The 22,555-nt window shown below is 40.7% G+C and overlaps 1 protein-coding gene across 1 annotated transcript in view; it reads right to left on the bottom strand.

The window, feature by feature from the left end:
• LOC136676980 (transmembrane protein 8B-like) overlaps positions 1 to 22,555 on the bottom strand; it is a 228,200-nt gene that overhangs the window by 150,067 nt on the left and 55,578 nt on the right. Inside the window, exon 2 of the mRNA XM_066654310.1 lies at positions 9,495 to 9,684. Within this exon, the coding sequence (XP_066510407.1) occupies positions 9,495 to 9,684 (190 nt within the window). The remainder of the gene's footprint in view (positions 1 to 9,494; positions 9,685 to 22,555) is intronic.

The raw sequence follows: 22,555 nt of genomic DNA, 5'->3' as shown, positions 1-22,555 counted from the left end.
ACTCCTCACAGACAGTCACACGGAGCGGGAATCGAACCCACAACCTTCCAGGTCCCTGGAGCTGTGTGACTGCGACACTACCTGCTGCGCCACCGTGCCGCTTGCAAAAATGTTTTAATCATAAAATATAAAAGCTAAAATAATAAACAATGAAACTCAACAATAAACAGGGCTTGAGTTTTCTATAATTGTAAAAAGAAAATCCACAGAACTTTGAAGCTAAGTGCTAATTGCTAATCACTACAGACGAAAGTGCAGACGAGGGTGGAAAAAGCTGTATTCCTTATAAGATGTGCAACAAAAGGCAGGGGATGGTAGTGGGAGGGAAGCTTGGATTCTGCATTTATTTCACACTCGTCAGATCAGAACCGTTCAACAAGCGCAAAGCGGCATCACAGTCAGCACGGTTACACTAAGCTCCCAGATAACATGAGGGGGCTGGCTAGTTTGTGTTTTTTTCTTCCCCCCCGTGGACAAACTTCTTCCATGCCTCATGCACCGCTGCTTGGCGAGACGTGCTCCAAAGCCCCGGCTTCATTATCCATGGCAGAGCAGGCAACAGTCTGTTATGACCCAATTAGTGCTGCCTCCACACGCATTAATGCGACACTTGTCAGCCCGGGATTGCTCTGACCCTGGATCTGCCGCTGGGGTCTTTGCTGAAGTGTTGCCCCCCTGTGAATGGATGTCCGTGATCAAATCAACAACCTTTGAAATATTATACTTTCAAAGGTCAAAACCCTCTAAACCCCTCCAATGTCAATTAGAGGGGGGTTAGATTTCTTTTCTCATTAAAAGAGTGCCTGTATTACCAGAAGATAACACAGTGTACTTTACAGGCACATACAGCACTTACCCCATTCTTAAAGGCTATATTCCTCACCAGTTGTTACCTCTTCCAGCTATTTGCACACTGGAAAAAGGTCTGGTGTTTTTACGCATCCCTAGCTCGGGTATTAGGAAACAACCAAAGTGTCTCTGTCTGAATTGGCTCAGGGAGTTCTCTCTCTCTCACTTTGTCCACTCAGTCATGGCCAAGAATCTGCATATGGAGGCATTTGGATGGTGGAGATGCCCCTAAACCTTGAAAAGCATGATAATAGATGAAGATGTTGCCCTATTTCTGCTTGTTAGTTGCATTACATAAGGAAGAAATGACTCCATATTCAGGAGACATGCCCAAACAGCATGAAAGTAAACCCATACTGAAAGATGCTACACAATAATATAACAAAAATACAGACAAGTTCAATTTCAGCAGCAAACAATCTACAGTCTGTTTCTTGCTCAATTATATAATTCCACTTTAAAAGATGCAGAGCTTGCTGCCATTGGCTGGAAGGCAAGTTTAAAAAGTTGAGGTAAGTATATCACATGTTTTGAGCCCAGTACTTTTAATGAATTAAACCTACACTAGTCCAGCTTCTCATCCCTGGGAACTTTAATGCAGCCCACTATTAGATAAGGGGCTGGAGTACTTTAATAAAACCAACAGTAATACATTTTGAAAGATTTACATCCACTTCCACATCCCCAACCACACAGAGCTCAGGATACATGCTGCAGAACCACTGAGCTTTACGAAGCTTTAGGAGGTCATAGAAACAAGTTGAATCATATTAGTGTTTCTCTCACCACTCCCCTCTCCCAATTCCTCTCTCTCTCTCTCTCTCTCTCTCTCTCTTTCTCTCTCTCTCTCTCTCTCTCTCACACACACACACACACCATCTTCATGTTCATGTCCCTCGTCTCCCAGTTTATGACTTGATTAGCTTTGTTGATGCACTCATGCCTTGGATCTGATATTATGCAAATGAATGGCATAAATCTGCCTGTTCTTGTGTTTGTCTAAATAAACAGGCACAGGCTGCTGATTGGCTTGGAGCCTTTAATTGAGGCAATGGATTTCTATCATTGTTTCAATATTCTCCCATTAGAAAAATTCACACACATAGAACAACTGGCCCAGAGTGAGCGTATGACGGGAATTAGACTCTAACAGCCAGGCTGATGTCTTCATTTCAGGCATCTTCAAAGCACATACGAGGATCAAAGAGATTAAACAAAGAAAAAAAAATTCTATAAATATTAATGCAGAAAAAAAATCATATCCAAGTGAAGCGGGAGAACATGTCTTATCACACATCTGGATTATGATCTAGCACATAAAGGCACTGTCTACTTATTTATAAACCCGTCTCTGCCTAACGACCTCAAAGCAACACTTCCACACAGAATCAATAATTGCTCATATTTGGCACAGGAGCTGGGATGGTAATTTAACTAATAATTCATGGTTGCGTCTTTATTTCCCACCAAGTGTAAATGCCTAAATAAACAAATAAAACCTCCAAGATTTGACAAGTATTATCAGACAGACTTCTTTATGTGTCATTGTCTGGAAAAGACAAACAAATAAATAAAGCAGTGGTGTAAGACTGGAGTCCATTCTCAAGACTGTAAATGGCCAGTCTCAGTCAGATTTGATGACATGGATAAACAAGTCACTGCTCTTCTTGTTCAGTATCCAGGTTTTTAAATGTTGTGCTGTGTCAATGTAACCTTTCTGCATGTGTTTTGAGCACAAATATAGCAAAATAATGCAAGTTCAAGTGTTTAGAAATTATGTTACTATAAGAATTTACTACAAATTGTATATTATTTCAGTTTCGCTGTTGATGGATATTGCATATAGTGTTTACGTCACAACTTGTCCAGATCGGGCTGCATCACAATTTTTATGTGGCCAAACTTAGCTTTCTATTTCCTATTGCCTATTTATATATATATATATTTGCTTTATGATGCGAGCCGAGATCTGAGTTATGAGTGAGTGAGCTTACGCCACCCACCACTTGGTAGCCTAGTGAGCATACAGTTCCCTTGGTTATCCTGCCGTGCATCTCTCTCACATCAAGTAAGTAGTGAGTAAGTTAAGTTAAGCTATAGAGAATGAACAGAATACATTCCCCCAACCTCCTCCACCTCCGCCAGCATCTTCATACTTAACACTTAATAGAACAGTTTTTAATTGAATAGTTTTTTCTTTACATTCTCTTTATGTATTTTTATTTTTTATACATTTATTCATTGTCTGTAAACGCTTATTCAGTTTAGGGTCACGGTGGGTCCCTGGAGCTGTTTGACTGCGACACTACATGCTGCACCATCGTGCTGCCTTTTTATACATTATTTGTTATTATAAAGTAATTTTTTATATTTAAAAACACTAACAAAAAACTTGTGCGGGCATTTCAATTCATTTTAATGGGGACATTTAATTTGATATACAAACAAATTGAGTTATGAGCTCAGTCACAGAAAGAATTAAACTCATAAGTCAAGGTATTACTGTACTCTGATCAGATGTGTCCTGGTTTTGGTTTTTACTCAGACTCAATGCGTCTTGTTCTGTTTTGATATATGGTTTACAGGTTTGATGGTCTTCACTGACTAATGGCTACTGCTATTTTTATTTATACAACTATTTTCCAAAAGCAACTCTACCAGTCTTCATGAGCTTAGTTAAAAGCTTGCCCTTTACCAGACTGAAGCATGTGATGACTTAGACATGCAGTTTGGCTGATGTTCAGTTGCTAATGAGATTTAATGCCGGATTATGTTCAATAATAAAACAGTGTCATTTTAATATTACTGTGAAATACATTGAGAGATGCTATAATAATCTGCTGTGTCATGTTTGGATGGCATGGTTATGTCAATGTTTGTATATGAGACAGGATTCAAGTAAATATGATACTGGCAGCCTTCATTTGATTTCTGGCTGAACTATCTTGACAGAAACTTGCGGTCAGACCTTTTGAGTTCTGCTGCACTCCAGCTCCCTGGTTTGTACTGGGCCTAATTAGAGTTGTCATGGCTGGTCCGACGCTAAGATATCGATCTCAGAGCAGCAGCGTGTGGCTGCTTCCCACTTGCCCCCAGTTCATCCCGCTGCCTTGTTCCCTCCCCATGGTCTTATCTTCTTGCTTTATCTCTCCCCAGCCGCTGGCAGCAGCCCCGTTTAATTATCGCCTCGTTATAGCGCCCCCTGCCTGCTTTTTGACAGCTGAATCGACAGAATGGCCGCCGGACCCCTTCGTTATCGCCACAGTGATGGGACCTGGCACTGGCGGCTGGGCGAGAGGGACGTTAGGGGTGAGGAGGGAGAGGGAGAGCATGCAGAAGATGACAGAAAGGGCTGAGAGGGCTTCATGTGGTCCTTTAATTAGTGTCTTAGTATGCTGCCTGGTTCCACTGTGGCTGTTTTGGAACCACTGGGGCTCCATGTTTAGCTCATCGCAGAATGAGCTCACCTGTGATGTTGTTCAGCTCATGTGTTGGATGCAGTGAACGGAGACTCTTTAGCAACCACCTTAAGAATATTAGCTCATATATGAGTGTAGATGAGCCATGGGTGGTTACTTTAGATGGTTGTCTCCTTACAGAGGCATATCTGAAAATGAGGTGAGGAAAAATAGGCCTATAGTTGTAAAAAAATAAGCATGTGGAAAATACACTATATGGCCAAAAGTAGTCACTCACCCATCCAAATTACTGAATTCAGGTTTCAATCACTTCCATGGCCATAGATGTATAAAAACAAGCACATAGGCATGCAGACCTCTTCTACAAACAGCAATTTGGAACAACAGCAACTCAGCCACAAAGTGGCAGGCCATATAAAATGACAGAGTGGGGTCAGTGGATGCTGAGGCGCATAGTGCACAGAGGCCATCAACTTTCTGCAGAGTCAATCACTATAGAACTCCAAAGTAGAACAGTATGTAAAGAGCTTCATGGAATGGATTTTCATGGCTGAGCAGCTGCATCCAAGCCTTACATCAAGCGCAATACAAAGCGTCATCTGCAAATCATGATGAAAATGCAGACATCCAGCACTAACTAGCCTGAAAAGTGGTCACATTAGTTTTATTCAAATGACAGTGACAGCTTCTAAAATGTTGCTGGGTATTCTGAAAGGGTAAAACATTCCTTGGATTGGTGGACAATATAGAATCCAATGAGAGATGGATTGAGCAACAAGAAATGAAAAACTCTAATGATTTGTCTGGACCGGGGGCAACACGCAAATGCACAATGAGTAAACAACTGCTGTTGTTGTGGTTTCTAAAACCCGCAGCTCACATTAGAGATGATGTTTAGTGACATCACTAGCTTTATTTTCGAATGCTAGTGGAAAAGCTACCACCAGACCATAGACCAAAAAGCCACATAGAGTCGAATAGAGTAGATGCCACATAGTGGAAAAGCACCATTTGATGCTACCCAAAGTGAGAGTCTAATAACTATCTTAAGAAAAGCTGTTGAGTTAGTCTTCTCCAAGTGTGTTGAGAGATCCAATGACTACACAAGAGGCTAATATATCATGATAATAGTTGGACTGTCACCAGGCATAGCCTTAATGAAGAACGATTTTAAGGACCTAAGTTTAAAATCAAGGTAGTAGACCATTTTAAAATCACTAAAACCATACATTCAGTGCAAGGAACACAGATACATCTCCCCATCAGCACATAATTGTTCACACAAGTTTTAATCTTACACTGTGCAAGCACAAACATTGTGAAACAATAACAGCAATATCTAAGGAAGTAATTGGATTAGACGAATCATTAGAGCAATGCCACTCCCATTGTTTCTCTTGAGGTGAGCAACAAAGCTGTCAAACAATATTCTATCCATGGGCAGGTCGTACATATTGCTTCACACAAGCCCCAAAGACATTATTTTCATTAGCACTCAAGCTGCGACACAGCTGTGCATGTTGTAATTATTACAGTATATGCCCCTGGAATTATGCTTGACATTAGGAGTGAAAAAGTTTCTAGTTTTCAAACTTAAGACAGAGATCTATCCTTATATCAGGAGAATTCAGCTAAAATCCAAAAAGGTCCAGTTCCTAAAATGCCCTCTGAGCAAAGGTCCAAACCTCAAGATGTGTGCTTTGTCTCAAAGTGGCCACACAAGGTAAACAATCAATTGGATTTGTTCGCCTGAGTGAAGCTGTTGCTGTATTAATTGGATTAGCTGTGCCTGTTGTCTATTACTATGACTGTTTGAAAAAAAAAATATTGCTTCATGAATATTGCTATTTATTCTCAGCAATTTATTTAAAATTGGTCATGGATCTGGACAGAACAATCACTCAGTGCAGATCTGGACCACGATCCACCATTTGGGGATGCCCACTATTAATCACACTTTCCAATATTAATTTCCCTTAAAGCAGTGTTCTAGAATATACATCCATTTTATGGCATCATAACATGTGCTTGTGGTGCTCATGGATTTTAAAATATATGCCTTTATTGGTGTCAATACAATTTTTGTAAAGATAAAATAAAATATTCAACCAGTGATGAGACCAAAAACTTTACAATCAAATGTCAATATGATCTTTACATAGGACAGAGCCTCAGGACTCAAGACAATCACTACTTGGTGATATATATATCGATAGTGTTCTGTTAAACCACTGTGCCAGACATCTGTCTACAACACAGCAGAGGTATTTTATCCTCAGTGCAACTACTATACCATGTTAGTCTGGAGTCATACTTTTCCATTACTGAAACTCTCTCAGTGTGGCGGTAGTTTTACTGTAGTATATGTAACATCACAGTAATGTTCCTCTATCCCTCCTCCTCCTCCTCCTCCTTTGTTCTGCATATTGGCCAATGATTGAAAGCTCCCTCTGTGCCCCAAACAATTCCAGCTAATGATGGAATAAAACAACAGAAGGCATTGCTCTCATTTTTACAGAGTGCACTTAAACCTCTAAGCACATATAACTATTCTATAGCGCATCTGAATAGAAAATAATACATCAGTAAAATATTATATTCTCCAAGTTCGTTAACTAATCATGACGTTATATAAAGATGACTTTATCACTACTAATCCAGCATTCAGGTACTCAACGGAAGTGTGAATATGTTACATAGTGAAACACAACTTTAATAGGGGCTGTTGTTTATTTGAAGTTCTGTCAGCTAATGACAAAACACAAGGTGGGTCTAAAAGACACTCACCCACAAACACTGTGAAACGTGCAAAGGAATTAAGTAACATTACAGCTTCAAAACCATTGTGGTGCATCAGTAACTTATATCAGGGAGCCTGTCATTGCTAGTCCAGGCTCAGCACTGCACAAACTGTACTATGTAGCTTTTGCGGGGAGGGTAGGAAAATTACCCCATTGATGTACTTTTTTGTAAAGCACACTGGATTGTCATTGGGTATGAATGAGGCTCTATAAATAAATTTGCCTTGCCTTGTTTTCAGGACAGTGCTGTAAAAGTAAATTACATTCTGCAACACTAGGGGGAGCCCAGGAAATATCTAATCTTACATAGTGTTGCTTTAAGCCTTGTAATAACAGGAAAAAATGAACTAAACTTTAAGGCATAAACACTGATAGGACAAAATGGTGGCAGGAAGATCACCATTTTCTACAGTGGAACAGGTAAAAGATTGTGATATACGCCAGACATTATAAACATAAGCATCATCAATCCTGAGTTTCCACCTTGTACACACCACTCCAGTGGCTGTCTGAGTGCTGTTTACAAGTGGACAGACAGTATTTCCCAGTTGCCAAGCACAACATAATAATGTTCTAAGCGCTATTAGTGCAGATTTATAAAATCTGGCAGCTACAGATATGCAAATTTTGAGGGTGCATTAAACTAATATTATAATTTTATTGGAGACAATTTCAGTAAAAGACAATTAGTACTTTACTTATAATAATGGGTCAAATTTGAGGTCTGACTACATCATTTGACCTAGTGTGGTTAAAAACAGTAGTATACAGAACAATTGTGACAGTACTTGGTTTCATTTGCTTTGTATTTTCATAACATTGACCAAAACCAGACAAAGACATGTTTGGCAGCCATGTTTTTCTACAATAGTTTATCCTTTTTGTTCATGGCATTTTATTTTAAGGTCAGAAGAGTGTGCAAATATGAGAGCATATGGACCATAACACAGTCCCCTTATCTTTATATGTCAAAGGCATAACGAACTTCTCACTGAGAAGGGATTAGCTGTGGCTAGTGGTCATGGCTGCACTGTTGCTCAAGGACATGCTTTTTCACACTTTATAATGCACATTTTAGAAAGTGCATGAGTTATTTCAATGCATTTAACAGCAGGCAAAATCAAGGTCAGCCCATCTAATGGAAGTTTAATGACAGTTAGTGAGTCAGAACTTGAAAACTATTGTAGGCGTGATGCTAATTCCACTCTCTGTTTCCATTAGCACAGAGTATAGCAAAATTAAACAGTGGTCCTCTGATACGCAAAGGCAAAGCATGATATAACATCATTCAAGGTTGATATGAAAGAAATGAAGAGAGTTAAGTATAAGCAAAAAGAACACATTGTATAACATGGAACATTCACTCAGCCAAATGGCATGCCACAGAATGCATACAGTCATTTTACCACTTTGCATTTCAAAACCTTCCTCTCTTGAATGTTTTTTTTTTTTTTTTTGGTACGCTTGCTGTATTTCTAAGTAACTGGAGAGTCTTTATCAGACCACTCTTCTCTTTGTAAAATCCCCTCTTTTAAATTCAATCCAGGTTTATAACCTTTAAAGAGTCTCAGAGAAAAAGTAAGGAATTTTGATGGTGATAGTACTGTATAAGCTTACAGCATTGAAGGTGAACCTAGCTTAATAGAACTGTCACTAAAACCCACTTCTCTAGTGTTAATCTACATACCTCTGTTCATTTCTGGCCTCTACAAGGCATACATATTCAGGGATAGGAAAATGCCTTATAATCATGGTATGAAGGAACTAAACTGCTGAATTGGTTTATGTGAATAAAATATGGGTTGTCATCAGATGGTTTTGAGAAATCAAACTGGGAATTTTTTCAGCTTGGTTTTAAACTATGGAACAGATGGGATCATTAATAATAATGATATATTACAAAAATTTCTTTATTTAAAACAGCTTTTCAGTAGTCTTTCCTTTCCCCACAGTTTTCTAAAACCGGAACGGTTGGGGTGACACTGTGTTCTGCCTGAAAATCCAATTGAAAATCAGTAAGTATGAAGCTCAATCTAATCATAGTGTCATCTCACATGTAAAATTTATGAATCTCTGGTGTACAGTACACTGAGTTTCCGGGACTTGGCAACACCCGCTGAGTTAATAAATGCCTTTTTTTTATGGTGAGAAAGAGAGAGAGAGAGAGAGAAGAAGAAGAAGAAGAAGAAGAAGAAGAAGAAGAAGAAGAAAAACGCAAACAACCAGACTCAGGAAAAAAATATAATTTTCTGGTACATTTCAGAACACATTGTCTCAGAGTCACGAGTCAGCACAGTGGTATTATCAGCATCAGCATTGGGCCTTGGAAAACCTCATTGTTGCTGAAAGCAGAAATAGGTTTTGCACCACTGAGGAGCATTGAAATTATCTGTGAGGATGAAGACGGAAATCCTGGCCTACTCACACAGTCACATTGCGGTCAGGGCAGCTGTCTCCAAAGGTGCCCCCCTGCTCTTTGAATGTGATGAGGTTCCAGACGGCCACCACGGTGTCATCAGGCACACTGAAGTGGAACAACTCCACACTGGCGAAGGAACGGAAGGCGTTGAGCTTTCGAGGCGTCCGGGTGAAATAATCCGTCACAAACAGACAATCTGTGGATCGAAAGAAGAGAAAGGTCAGTAGCATATTCATGGAATCTAGTCTAAATGCACACTTTATTTACAATTTCTCAGTGAAAGGCATTCATTCATTCATTGTCTGTAACTGCTTATCCAGTTCAGGGTCACGGTGGGTCCAGAGCCTACCCAGAATCACTGGGTGCAAAGCAGGAACACACCCTGGAGAGGGCGCCAATCCTTCAGAGGGCAACACACACTCACACACTCACACATTCACTCATAACTATGGACACTTTTTTGAGTCCTTTGACACTTTGAATCTACTTACCAATGTGTTTTTATTATTATTATTATTTTGAACTGTGGGAGTAAACCAGAAATCCATGCAAACACAGGGAGAACACACCAAACACCTCACAGACAGTCACCCAGAGTGGGGCTTGAACCCACAGACTCCAGGTTCCTGGAGCTGTGTGACTGTGACATTACCTGCTGCACCACCGTGCCAAACCAATTTAAAACTAACAAACAAAATTTAACATGTTGTAGATAAAAAGCTTAGTATTTAGATTTGCCATTGCAAACTTAAATGTATAGAGTCACGGCTGATGTTTTGGCATAGCATGTAAGCAGTTGCTAAGTTAACCTGGATAAGTATTGTATTTGTCAGCTAAAGGTAAAAGTGCTAATTGCTAACATTAGAAAGGTAGTCTTTTAAAATGCAGTATCTGAATATTTAGCCTAGCTAGAGAGTAGTGATTCATTTATTTTTGCTTAACCAATATTTGATGCTAATATTATGATGTAATCTCCAAAAATTTTATGACAAATACTATTTCATTATCAGAAAAGGGGTACGGAGAGGTACTAAGTTAGCAGAACAGAGTTAATGTAGCTTTCACCAATAGTTGATTATGCTAACATTATGCTAACATTAGCTTGTTAGGCTCCTAGAAATGTACAAAGATTGTGGTAAACCACCAGGAAAACATGCATCATTGGATACCATTTGAAATATGTGCGATATGCAACAGTTAAGGAAATAGGTTCTGATGCAGTTTGGTTGAACTCCCTTCAGAAGGCACACTGGTGATTTAATCAAAGCTGACCCAGGTTTGCATTTGGCTCATGTTCAGAAGAATTTGGGCTCTATGCAAAATTAATTTCGCTCCTCTCCCCCTCTGCTCAGGGCCAGAGAGTGAGACACTGGGATGACATTTGCAATCTGCCGTAATGAGCCGTGCCTTTCCTATGGCACCATCGTCATCGGGCAACCTAATGGCTTGCAATCTTCTCCTGATTTACAGAGGAGACACATTTATATCCCGCCGCACAGCCACTTTCTGCAGTATTCATGGAGTCCCTGTGTGTTCAACACTATTTATTGCTATTTGTCTCTCAAGGGCGAAGGGAAGTGCTCCTAATGATGGCTCCTGTTCAGGGGCCCAGCTACTCCTCATCCACCGCTATGGCACTGCAGTGATATAGTCTGGAAATGGATTTTGTGTCATTCCTTCTCCAGTGCACTGCAATTTAACCTGTTGAGATGAAATGCCTGTGGGTTGCATCAGGTCTGCAACCAGAACTAAATCATGACGAGAGCGTCCAAAAACACAGGTGGCAGAAAAAAAGATGGTGTACAATATACCTGTACAGTGGGGAAAACAAATGAATAAATATAAAAACATTCAAGACTTTGACTGAACCAACTGAAATGAGTTTCTACTTATCATGTAGTGCCAGTTTAGTGTTGTAGAAAACACATATGTCACGCTGCAGATAGAGGTTCGATTCCCAACTCAGATAAACACAGCACACTAATAACAATAAGAGTCTTTGGGTAAAAATTCTTACAATACATTGATCTATACACTGTAATTCGATCGGGAAGAGAGTGTCTGCTCAACACCATTATCATACCCAAAGAACACAAGAGAAGTAATAAACAGTATGAAAAAATAACCAGTATCTGAAATAATAGACTCTTTAAATCTATTAGTTTAGAAAAATAATCAATTTCCACCAATGCATCATTCTAGCATCTGAAATACAGCTGACAAATTTAGTTTATGTCACACATCCCAGTTGGTGTGATTTTAACACTATACATTTGGTCAGTAGGGGGAGTCACTACTCTACCTCAGGCTCCACCTACCAGCACACTCAGAGGCTCTTGAGCCATCTGACATGTTCTCTGTCTTTTAATTAAATGTAAATGAGGCCTGGTGAATTGGCGCATAACTTTAATGAACTGAAGCTGATTCGTCAACTGTGCTCAAAACTATCCTAGTTTCCATGTTGTATGAAGATTTTTTTTTTTTTGAAGGAATCTGAAGATAAACAGTTTGTACACAAACTAGTCCCGCCCTCCCCTACTCCGATTGGTTCGCTTGAGTGAGAAGGGGGAGTGGTGAAGTAGCCTATAATCTTCTGATTGGACGGTCTGACTGTAGAGCTACCGTTATTGGTCGATAACCTTCTCTTTAAACATTTAGTTGGTCAGTCTGCACGTCAGTAGTCGTCCACCCCCGTCCCCCTCCCCCCGGAGACGTGTCCTCTTTTTCACCATCTCTAATCTGGTCACCCTACCTTACAATCCTGACCAATAGGGGCACTGCATTTTTCTTCAGAGGAAATAACAGCAGAAACAATAACTTTTGCCTCTTAAAGATTAATGTAAAAAATTTCAAAGGCATTCTCCCACTGAATAGACCTTTACTCCAGGCCTCAGCTACCTGTCCATATAAAGACCTTGGGAAAAATGTTGTTATTGAAATGGCTGATGAAACCAGTCCAGTATTGTATTCCAGGATAACCGCTGTCTTTATCACAGCTCACTAACCTCCGCAGAATTCTCCCTTTTAAATTCACGCCAGGTTTTTAACCTTTTCCACCGCACTCCACTGAGACTGGCCCCAAAAAGCCCAGGCCTAAGCCGCAGCTATCAGTGGATGGAGCTTAATTGACCAGAATAGCGTTTATCCGACAAAGCTAGCCTCAGGGGCTGGAGGAACATGAGGATGCTAAAAGCTTTAGCCAAAAGGCAAAACAAGCTATTGGCTAAATTGCTCAAAGACTGTTTTGTTTTTTTTTCCTGGACCAGCATCATGTAGCTGCTCTACATACAGGAGGCTGTTGAGATGTGTATTGGGCAATTACAGCTTACAGTCATTTTTAGGACATAACCTTGTATCTCTTTTTTCACACATATTGGGAAATTGCCAGCTGCTTTTTACAACAGGAATGAAAAAAAATCTTTATCTTTTGATTTTACAAATTCTTTTTACCCAGCAGCTGTGATATGCGGGGCAATAGGGGCAGAATGTAAGTGTCTGAAGAAATCTAGTTACTGTGGGTTGTGCTGGTAGAGTTGGATCAGACACAGCAGTGCTGCTGGAAGGTTTAAACCCTCTGTGTCACTGCTGGACTGAGAGTAGTCCACCGATCAAAAACATCCAGTCAACAGCGTCCTGTGCCCACTGATGAAGAACTAAAGGATGACCAACACACACCGTGCAGCAACAGATGAGCTGCTGTCTCTGACCTTACATCTACAAGGTGGACCAATAAGGTAGAGGCTTTAATGTTGTGGCTGATGATGAAAGTATACGCATAACATTATTCCTTATGAACAATTACAGATGTTTTTGAAGCCACGCAGTCCAGCCAAGAACCATTTCGGGTGTGTGGTGTGCCTTTTCTCTTTGTCTCTCTCTCTCTCTCTCTCTCTCACTCTCTCTCTCTCTCTCTCTCTCTCTCTCTCTCTCTCTCTCTCTCACTCTCTATCTCTCTCTTTCTCACTCTGTTATTTACAGACATAACAAATCAGGTGCTGTGACACTTTTATTAAGCTGATGGACTCTGGGAGGTATGACGCCAGTGCGGCTCTTCATCTGTTCTCTCAGACAGACTCAGAGTGTGAACTGAACCACAGGGTGATCAACCGTGTGCACCCCTCCCCACACACACCCCCCACACACACACACACACAATTCTGCACATTCTGAGGTACTTCAAGATTATGATGCTTCAAAATGTCTTGAGTAAAGACAATGGATTTATACAGGTCTGCACATCACCCAAAGTGCTTTGTATGTGGCTAAAAGCCTGACACCATTTTTGGTGCTATATAGAACCATTTTCAAGGAGGTTACATCAGTCTAGACAAATGATTCACTTTGCAAAAACCACAACGGCCCGTTGATTGTTCATTGTCTTAACTAATTAACCCTTGAAGGAGTATCATTTTTAAGTGTAGGGCTAAAAGCATCTGGACATGATCTAAGAATCATACATTGAAAAGATTTTAAATATCAGTGAATCTTGAAAAGAAGCTATATTCCTTTATTCATTATCATTATCATTAACCCTTATGCAGTTCAGGGTCGTGGTGGGTCCAGAGCCTACCTGGAATCATTGGGCGCAAGGCGGGAATACACCCTGGAGGGGGCGCCAGTCCTTCACAGGGCAACACACACATTCACTCACACCTACAGACACTTTTTGAGTCACCAATCCAGCTACCAACGTGTGTTTTTGGACTGTGGGAGGAAACCAGAGCACCCGGAGCAAACCCACGCGGACACAGGGAGAACACACCAATTCCTCACAGACAGTCACCCGGAGCGGGAATCGAACCCACAACCTCCTGGTTCCTGGAGCTGTGTGACTGCTGCACCACTGTGCCGCCCTATATTCCTTTATTGTTGAGACAAAATCATATATTCCCATTTTTTCCCGTTTTAAAGTCCCGGTCCAAGAAATGACCCAAAGTTGACATTGAAATTTAAGCATTTTTTTTTCTTCTCCTGCAAAGCTGCTTTTATGGAAATACAACGTTTAATGCATGTCCCTCTGTCATGTCCTGGACACCCTGAGGAACATGTGGATTAGAGGTGAAACTTGTGGCCTGCCACTGCACACTCTGTGTCAGGACAGTTTGGCCTCGTGCCAATCAGCAGGCAAAGAGACGTCAGGCTTTCTGACCATTACATGCGCTGATGTGACACATACACAGCTCAAGTGTCACATTAGCTGACCCTTAGGTCCGAGCATTCTGCTGGGCAGGCAATTTTCTCTTATTTTTAAAGCTTTAAAGCCACAGAACATGTATTGTTTTCTTAAATAAATGTATGGAATACATGTGGTGATATGATGTGATGCTCAGGGTAAGGGTTATAAATGGAGTTTATAGCATTCCTTAATAAATAAGCTGTCTATTATATGTTCAATTATTAACATATCTGTGTTTGGAAACGTAAACTCAAAGGGTCTCCTGAGTGGCCCAGCCTCCAATCATGGGTCTCTTCATTTACAGTATCTCAAAGCATTGACTGCTGTCTTCAGGCGTATGGAACCTGTAGCTAATAACAGACGTATTAATAGAAAACATATCCACATCAATCCATCCCTGCTTCCTGGCTAACTCATCCTCCTCAGAGCTGTAATTACAGGCATCTCCACATTTTAATCAGCAGCTCAGTAACTGCAGGGAAACTTTGAAATTCCATGGTGAAAAAGACAGGGTGGGGAGGGTGGTGGTATTAATTAAATGGAAATGAAGGAGAAAGACGAGGCTCCTGAGTAGAGCCAAGGCTATTCGTGTCTTCATTTTTCCCTCCACCAGCTTCTCCAGGCAGCTACATCCAGCCCTCAATGGAGCAGACCAGCCATAAATCACGACCCCCTTTTTATTACATTTCACGTCAATATCTCGCACACAACAAAGTTTACCGCCGCTCAATACAGGTGCCCTTCTTTTCAATTTCAGCCTGGGATTGGAGAACATTAAAATTAATACCAACCCACCCATCCCCCTCCCTGAACCCCGCACCCACTCCCCCAGCCACCCCACCCCCCTCTTCTCTGGCCCACCACAGCCCCCCATCGCCGTGTTCTGTCTTCAGCATTGACTGCGGATCAATAATTGAAGATGTCTCTCTCGCTATCTCTCTCTCTCTCTCTCTCTCTCTCTCTCTCTCTCTCTCTTTCTCTCTGGTGAACAGGCACATTTTCCAGCACTTCTGAAAAACCCCCACATTCAGGTCACATCCTCGTGTCTTATCTGTTCACTCTCTCTTCTGAACACACATTGGTTTATTTATATATTTATTTATTTGGTGTGTGTGTGAGTGTGTGTGTAGGTACATACACTTCTGCTTCATCAAATAGAGGGTGGAAGGGTTCAAAAGCACATACATTTGGAAAGTTTTCAAAGACAGATAGATATATATTTTTAAAAACAATAATCCTCATCCACAGTTTCTTCTTCTGGAAATTTTGTATCTTTTTAATATTCATCAAATTACTATTTATAAAAGAAAGAACGGGCGCACGGTGGAGCATCAGGTTAGTGTCGCAGTCACACAGCTCCAGGGGCCTGGAGGTTGTGGGTTCGATTCCCACTCCGGGTGACTGTCTGTGAGGAGTGTGGTGTGTTCTCCCTGTGTCTGTGTGGGTTTCCTCCGGGTGACTGTCTGTGAGGAGTGTGGTGTGTTCTCCCTGTGTCTGCGTGTGTTTCCTCTGGGTGACTGTCTGTGAGGAGTTGGTGTGTTCTCTCTGTGTCTACGTGGGTTTCCTCCAGATGCTCCGGTTTCCTCCCACAGTCCAAAAACACACGTTGGTAGTTGGATTGGTGACTCAAAAGTTTCTGTAGGTGTGAATGTGTGTCTGTGTTGCCCTGTGAAAGACTGGCGCCCCCTCCAGGGTCTATTCCTGCCTTGCGTCCAATGATTCCAGGTAGACTCTGGACCCACCGTGACCCTGAACTGGATAAGGGTTACAGATAATGAATGAATGAATGAATGAATAAAAGCAAAGGGGACTCCAAAGATGAGCAAATATTTTACTAAAGATGCACTTGTGAAGCAGAGAGAAGACACATCTGGGCGTAATCTTACAGTTAAATCATGCCAATGGCAATGGAACACCTGACATCTGACCCATATAAGGTGGACCTGTGGTTGTTATGTAAATGAAGAAGAACCAATCAATCATCTTTGTACACATGCACAAAATGTTGCCCTTTCTAACATTTTGGAGCTTATAGTTAGGTTTATTTTTATGTTTGTGTTAGGTTTATGGTCATGGTTAGGGTAAGGTGATGTGTAGGTTGCCAGAAATTCATGCTGACATTCATGGAAATATTTAGTTCACAATCTTGGAGTGCCACATTTGAATTAAGACTCATTGTAAGAATCCAGGGAATGGTCTTTTAATGAAATATTTACAAATTCACCTTGACACCAGACTAAATCAAGCTTGTTATAATTACGTTTCTTTTAAAGGACATATTCTACCTTTTTTTCCCACCAGGGAGCACAGTTCTGGAGTCTTAATGAAATACCTGTGACATGATTTGTTTAAAATACCACAAGGATCAAACATCCCATCGCAGTGCAGTACCACCCCCCCACCCCTGTCAAAACAGTCCTGTTCAGAACTGCCAGATTCAGTTCATTTCTTTCAATGAGTATGAGCCACAGCTCAAACTGGAGAGCTCTCTCTTTTATATACAATATAATCTCTTTTTTATATAAAAAGTTTAGTTTAGGAGTGATTTTAATGTGATATTATTTGATCCTTAAAGTATTTGCACTCCAAACCCGTACACATCTATCTACCACTCAGCTCTTCTGTCCCCTGAGGCTTGGAGGCCATGTAGTGATTTGCGCTGGTTTGTGCAGACCACAACAGAGCAGCTCCCATGGGTAGCTCTTACCTAAGCCATAATGCCAGAGCTCTGGCGCCTAATAATAATAATAATAAAAAGAGGTAGTTCTCAATCCGGCAGTGGAGATACTCGGATGTGTCTAATGAGCCTGTGATTGAAAGTTATAAGAGGATCCAAATCAAAATGGCTCATTGAATCCCATGTTTTCTGATTTAGGCAGCCCACCAGAAATGACTGGGTGCTCTCATTTCACAGTTTGAGTGTTGGTAGGCTCCAGATTTCTAAATGAATGTGTACAAGCTCATTATTTGTACGCTTCAGTTTGTTCTATTCACTTTGACTCAGTCATTCCACTTTTTATGGAGCAAGATTGTGGCCGTATTTTAACTTAATAGTTTTTTCTCTCGTGTTTATTCACAGAAATAAACCTTATAAAACACACTGGGGATGTTTTTGTAATTTTGGACACATAACATTTTTATAAGCAGGGGGCCAGCGGTGTCATCAGACCCAAATTTACTGGAGCATGAGCCTCAGGAAAATATTGCTGTGCCCCACGATAAAAAAGTCAAGTTTATTCAGGAGCAGAACTACAGGACATGCCATGGAAATTCACCACAGGCACTACATTTCCCATAATGCCCCAGTGTCATTACAAACGCTTGAGAAGCTAATGATTGCAGTCAAAGCCAGTTTTTTTTTTTTACATAAATATTTCAAAGGAAGTCAGCCAAGCAACAGCCAGTGTAATAAGAGATCGGAGCTGTAAATTGTGGTTATAGCCCATTATAACTGTGACCCCGAGGAGATTTATAAACTTTCTGTTTTTATTTCTTTAAGAAAGTGCACATAAACAAAATGAACGCAGTTGCAAATGTCTTTAGTATTAATTTATGTTTTATATCTCATCCATGGAGTAATATCCAGTTTGGTATAAAATTAATTCATCTCCATAATGGGCTTTTTACTGCATAACTGTGTCTCTTCGACTGATTGGGAAGATGTGGACAGCTGTGGCCCTCTACATTCTGTGTGTGCATCAGTTCAGCAAGTAGTCTACAAACACCCCAGACCTTCGGCCAATCAGGAATGTCATCAACCTTTCAGAACATGCTAACAGAATTATTAGGTATGAAAGTAAACCCAAAAGAGCCCTGAGTTTAAAATGCTGTGAGATGAAGATGACGATGATGATGATGATGGTGGTGTGATTGTGGGTGAAGTTTGGAACTGTGAGTGATGTTGCTCACAGGTTTGATAGACAAAGTCCTGCTGATTGCACGGCTGTGGGCACCATGTTTTTAAGATAATCATTTGCTTATAAGAGATTTTTTTTAGAGCTAATTTATTCCAATTTATTTATTTATTTGTAATTAATTAATGGTGCTAATCTATTTCTATTTATTTTCACAAAGTTATTTCCCTCGTAGGGGTGGCACGGTGGTGCAGCAGGTAGTGCCGCAGTCACACAGAGCTCCAGGGACCTGGAGGTTGAGGGTTCGAGGCTCGCTCCTGTGAGAAGTTTGATGTGTTCTCCCTGCGTCTGTGTGGGTTTCCTCCGGGTGCTCCAGCTTCCTCCCATGGTCCAAAAACACACGTTGGTAGGTGGATTGACTACTTAAAAGTGTCCGTAGGTGTGTGTGTGTGTGTGTGTGTGTCACCCTGTGAAGGTCTGGTGCCCCCTCCAGGGTGTGTTCCCGCCTTGCGCCCAGTGATTTTGGGTAGGCCCCGGACACACCGCGACCCTGAATTTGATAAGCGGTTACAGGCAATGAATGAATAGTTAATAAAATGTTTATAATATGACTCAGCTATGCTTTATCAGAGTTATCGTGGTATGCTTGGATGTATGAGGTTGTACAGATTGCTGTGATGTTTGAACCATATTTGTATGATAATGCTTTCCTGAGTTTGATGTCAAAACACAGACAGCAGGCACCAGGTTAAATCTTCTGATGAATAAACACTCAAGAAAGGGGTTCTTCTACAGCTTCATTCCAATGGGTGTTTGTTGAAGGCCTTATGTGAGGGAAATAAACAAAATGTAAGATGAAGACATCGATACGTTGACGCCCTGGGGAAGGGTTAGTGAAGGGTTCGGCCTTTGTTACAAGCTGCCTGCTTTTTGTAAGCTGCAGAATCCGATGTTGGTGGTCAGTACTGTTCATTGCTGCTTTTGGCTGAACATAGAATGATGAGGTAGCACCGTAACTGTTAGGAGAGATTAGAATGTTAGAACAATAGACAGCGAGTCTGGCTTAGACAGCGAGTGTTGGTGGAAAGCTTCTGGAAATGTGCCTGGAACAGCCAAGGAAATCCTCAGACTCCGACTTGTAACACCTCACTGGGAAAGCATCCAGAAAAGAAGGCCAACAGCGTATTGTGTAGCAGGGCTTTGTGCTTCCAGAGCCTCTCTCTCTCTCTCTCTCTCTCTCTCTCTCTCTCACACACACACACACACACACACCTACTTGCAGCAAAGGCCTCAAACACCCTTTGAGAAAGGACAGTGGAATCCAGTTCTGAAGGCACAGATTAAGTCCAAGGACAACTGCACAGTATTCAAGACCTGAACTCGAACTACTGGGTGAGGTCAGACATAAATTTGTATTGAGACGCATGTCTGGACACAACTTATTGAGCATTTGGGTCTGTAGAAATCCTCTCCACACCAGACTTTCGCCTCCTTAATCCTCAAAACCCTCAGCCTCCTCAAGTCCGACGCCTCCTTACATCTGGACTTCAAATGATAAAACCAAACTAGCTAGTAGTTCCTGGACATGAGCACACAAAAAAAACTTTAGTGGAACTTAGGGAACTTAGTGGAAAGCTTCATATCTTTTCTTAATTTTTATGCTTTTTAGCTCCAAATAAACATAAGAGCATGCTTCTAAATAAGAGTCCACCCATGAATCCCACCAAAGCAAAGCCCTCCGACCCGAGACACTCCGTAACAGAACATTAACAGGTCACTGACAGGACCAAGAAATAGACCTCAACCTGTGCTGACACTACCCAGGTGGTTAGGCTTTGCTTTATTTGTTTCTCAGCATCTATATTTGGCCAGGAGCCGCTCACTATTTTTATCGTTGGGTGAAATGACAGACTGAGCTGTGACGCATACATTATAGATTTACTGCAGGATCAGCTCTCAGAGAAACACTGATCCAAAATCAGGAACCTGTTTCTCAGTAAGAAATCTCCTGAAAGGCAGATACAGGATTGTAAATATACAGGCTGTATATTTAGCTTTAGGAACAATGCATTTACTGCACACACCTGCAGCTAAAGGAATATTAAAGAATGCTGTGAAGCAATGTATCATATAGATTTCTAAAAACCTGGTAATACACTTTTGAAAAGGGTCCTTCAAGAAAGGAGTTCTCTTTAGATGTTGACACCTTTGATTTCTGGTTGTTCTGTGAAATTGGCACTATGTAGTAACATAGGGTCCTGCCAGTAATATCATAATACAGCTATTGATTAATGAGAATGGCCTTAATCATGGTGTATAAATCAATCTGATTTTATTAAACGGAAAGTTGTCACAAAGCAGATCCAGGTCCAAACTTCCTATGAGCAAGCCAAGGGCGATAGTAATAAGAAAAAACTCTCCTCATCTGTGCACAAGGAAGAAACCCTGAGAGGAACCAAGACTCATAAGTAGGAGCCCATTCTCCTCTAGTCAACAGTATGTTGTGAGCAATATTAAAAATGTGCAGTGCATTTACCACATACATTTCCTGTCTATAGATTATAGTGAGAATTGTTGCTGCTTGCTCTTTTTACATAAATAACTGACAAGGACTGCTGAGATTTCCCTTCTACTGTCCAGTTTAGGATTCTGGGGAGTGAAATAGAAGTAACCTGACGTGTTGTGAGGTTTCAAACTGTCAGGACTTAATTGAATCCATTACAGTTTGGAGGTTATTTACATTTTCTAAGCATGTACCACGACACTAGACCAAGTGGTAGTATGTGTATGTTGTGTGTGTACAGGGAAGCCACATTTAGATTAGTAATAGACAGGGCAAAGGTACTGTATAACAGCAAGATAAACACACATTTATTCTGAAAATGCACAGTCCTTCTGGCTTCTGGAGCACTTTACTCAGATATAAAACTGTTTCTGTATGTGCTGTGCTGTAAAATCCAAAATAATGTTTCTGAAATGCATCCTCACATTAAGTTCTTTCATAACCTCTACTGTATATACACTTTGCATAATTACACTATTGTCTTTATTCAGCATGTGCATGATTCTGCTTTATATAACAACAATGCCATCTTCTAAACAGCAAGAAGTGTGAGTCACTGTGCCGCACAAGTTCAATTCGAGTTTTCAAAACCACAAATCTATCAAGAACATTCTTCCATGGAAAACGTCCATTATTGGTGCTCATGCTATTGAGAACATGTTTTTTTTTCCTTCGGTTGAACCTGGACTGAATCATTAACCCCAAGAAATAGTTTAGTCCAGCTCCAGCTTCTTCCTGGCCCCACCCCTTGTCAATGATTCGCACCTGCAGCTACTCACGGGCTCATTAACTCTGTGTTACCTAAAGATCCACTTCTACAGAAGGAGATATGAATATCAGTTAGCTTTCCTTGTAGTACGGGCAAAATAATAAATGATAAGTCCTGGAGATGAAATAGGGTGTTTAAATCATAACAACATAAACTAATCTACAATTATGTTCCTATTTACAGTACTGAGACAGAATATAGGTGCAGTTTTGTAATTAGTGACACTGCAAGATATTCATTCTTTTCAAAATCATAGTCTGTGAGTAAAAACTGTGATATTATCTTTAGATATGAGATGGTGTTACACTTTAGCTTTTTCAAAGTCATCCAGTGTGTGGTTAGCATATACACCCCTATACTTGAGCTGAGGTTTGTGTGAAGCCTTTTTTAAGTCTACTGTCAGCATTGTTTATCTTGTCTAGCTACTGACCTTCTTGCTATATTTCTTGGTTTTGAATTTGAATTTGTTTGTTTTGCATGTTACTACCTGTTTTTTTGACCAGAGCCTGGCCTGAGGAAGATTTGAAGCTTAAGCCCAATAAAACCCTGCACATACTTTCTTCTCCCTTCTCTATCACATAGAGCTATGAGAAGATAAAAAAAAGCTGGTCACAAAGTGTGTTGTTCAACAACATCAAATGTTATGCAAAAAATGTGTTTTTACATGTTATATTTTCTGCTGTAAATATAGTCTCCTGGATAGTT

This window comes from Hoplias malabaricus, chromosome X2 (genome assembly GCF_029633855.1).
Source record: "Hoplias malabaricus isolate fHopMal1 chromosome X2, fHopMal1.hap1, whole genome shotgun sequence".
NCBI classification, from domain to species: domain Eukaryota; kingdom Metazoa; phylum Chordata; class Actinopteri; order Characiformes; family Erythrinidae; genus Hoplias; species Hoplias malabaricus.
This window is presented reverse-complemented; position numbering and strand designations above follow the sequence as displayed.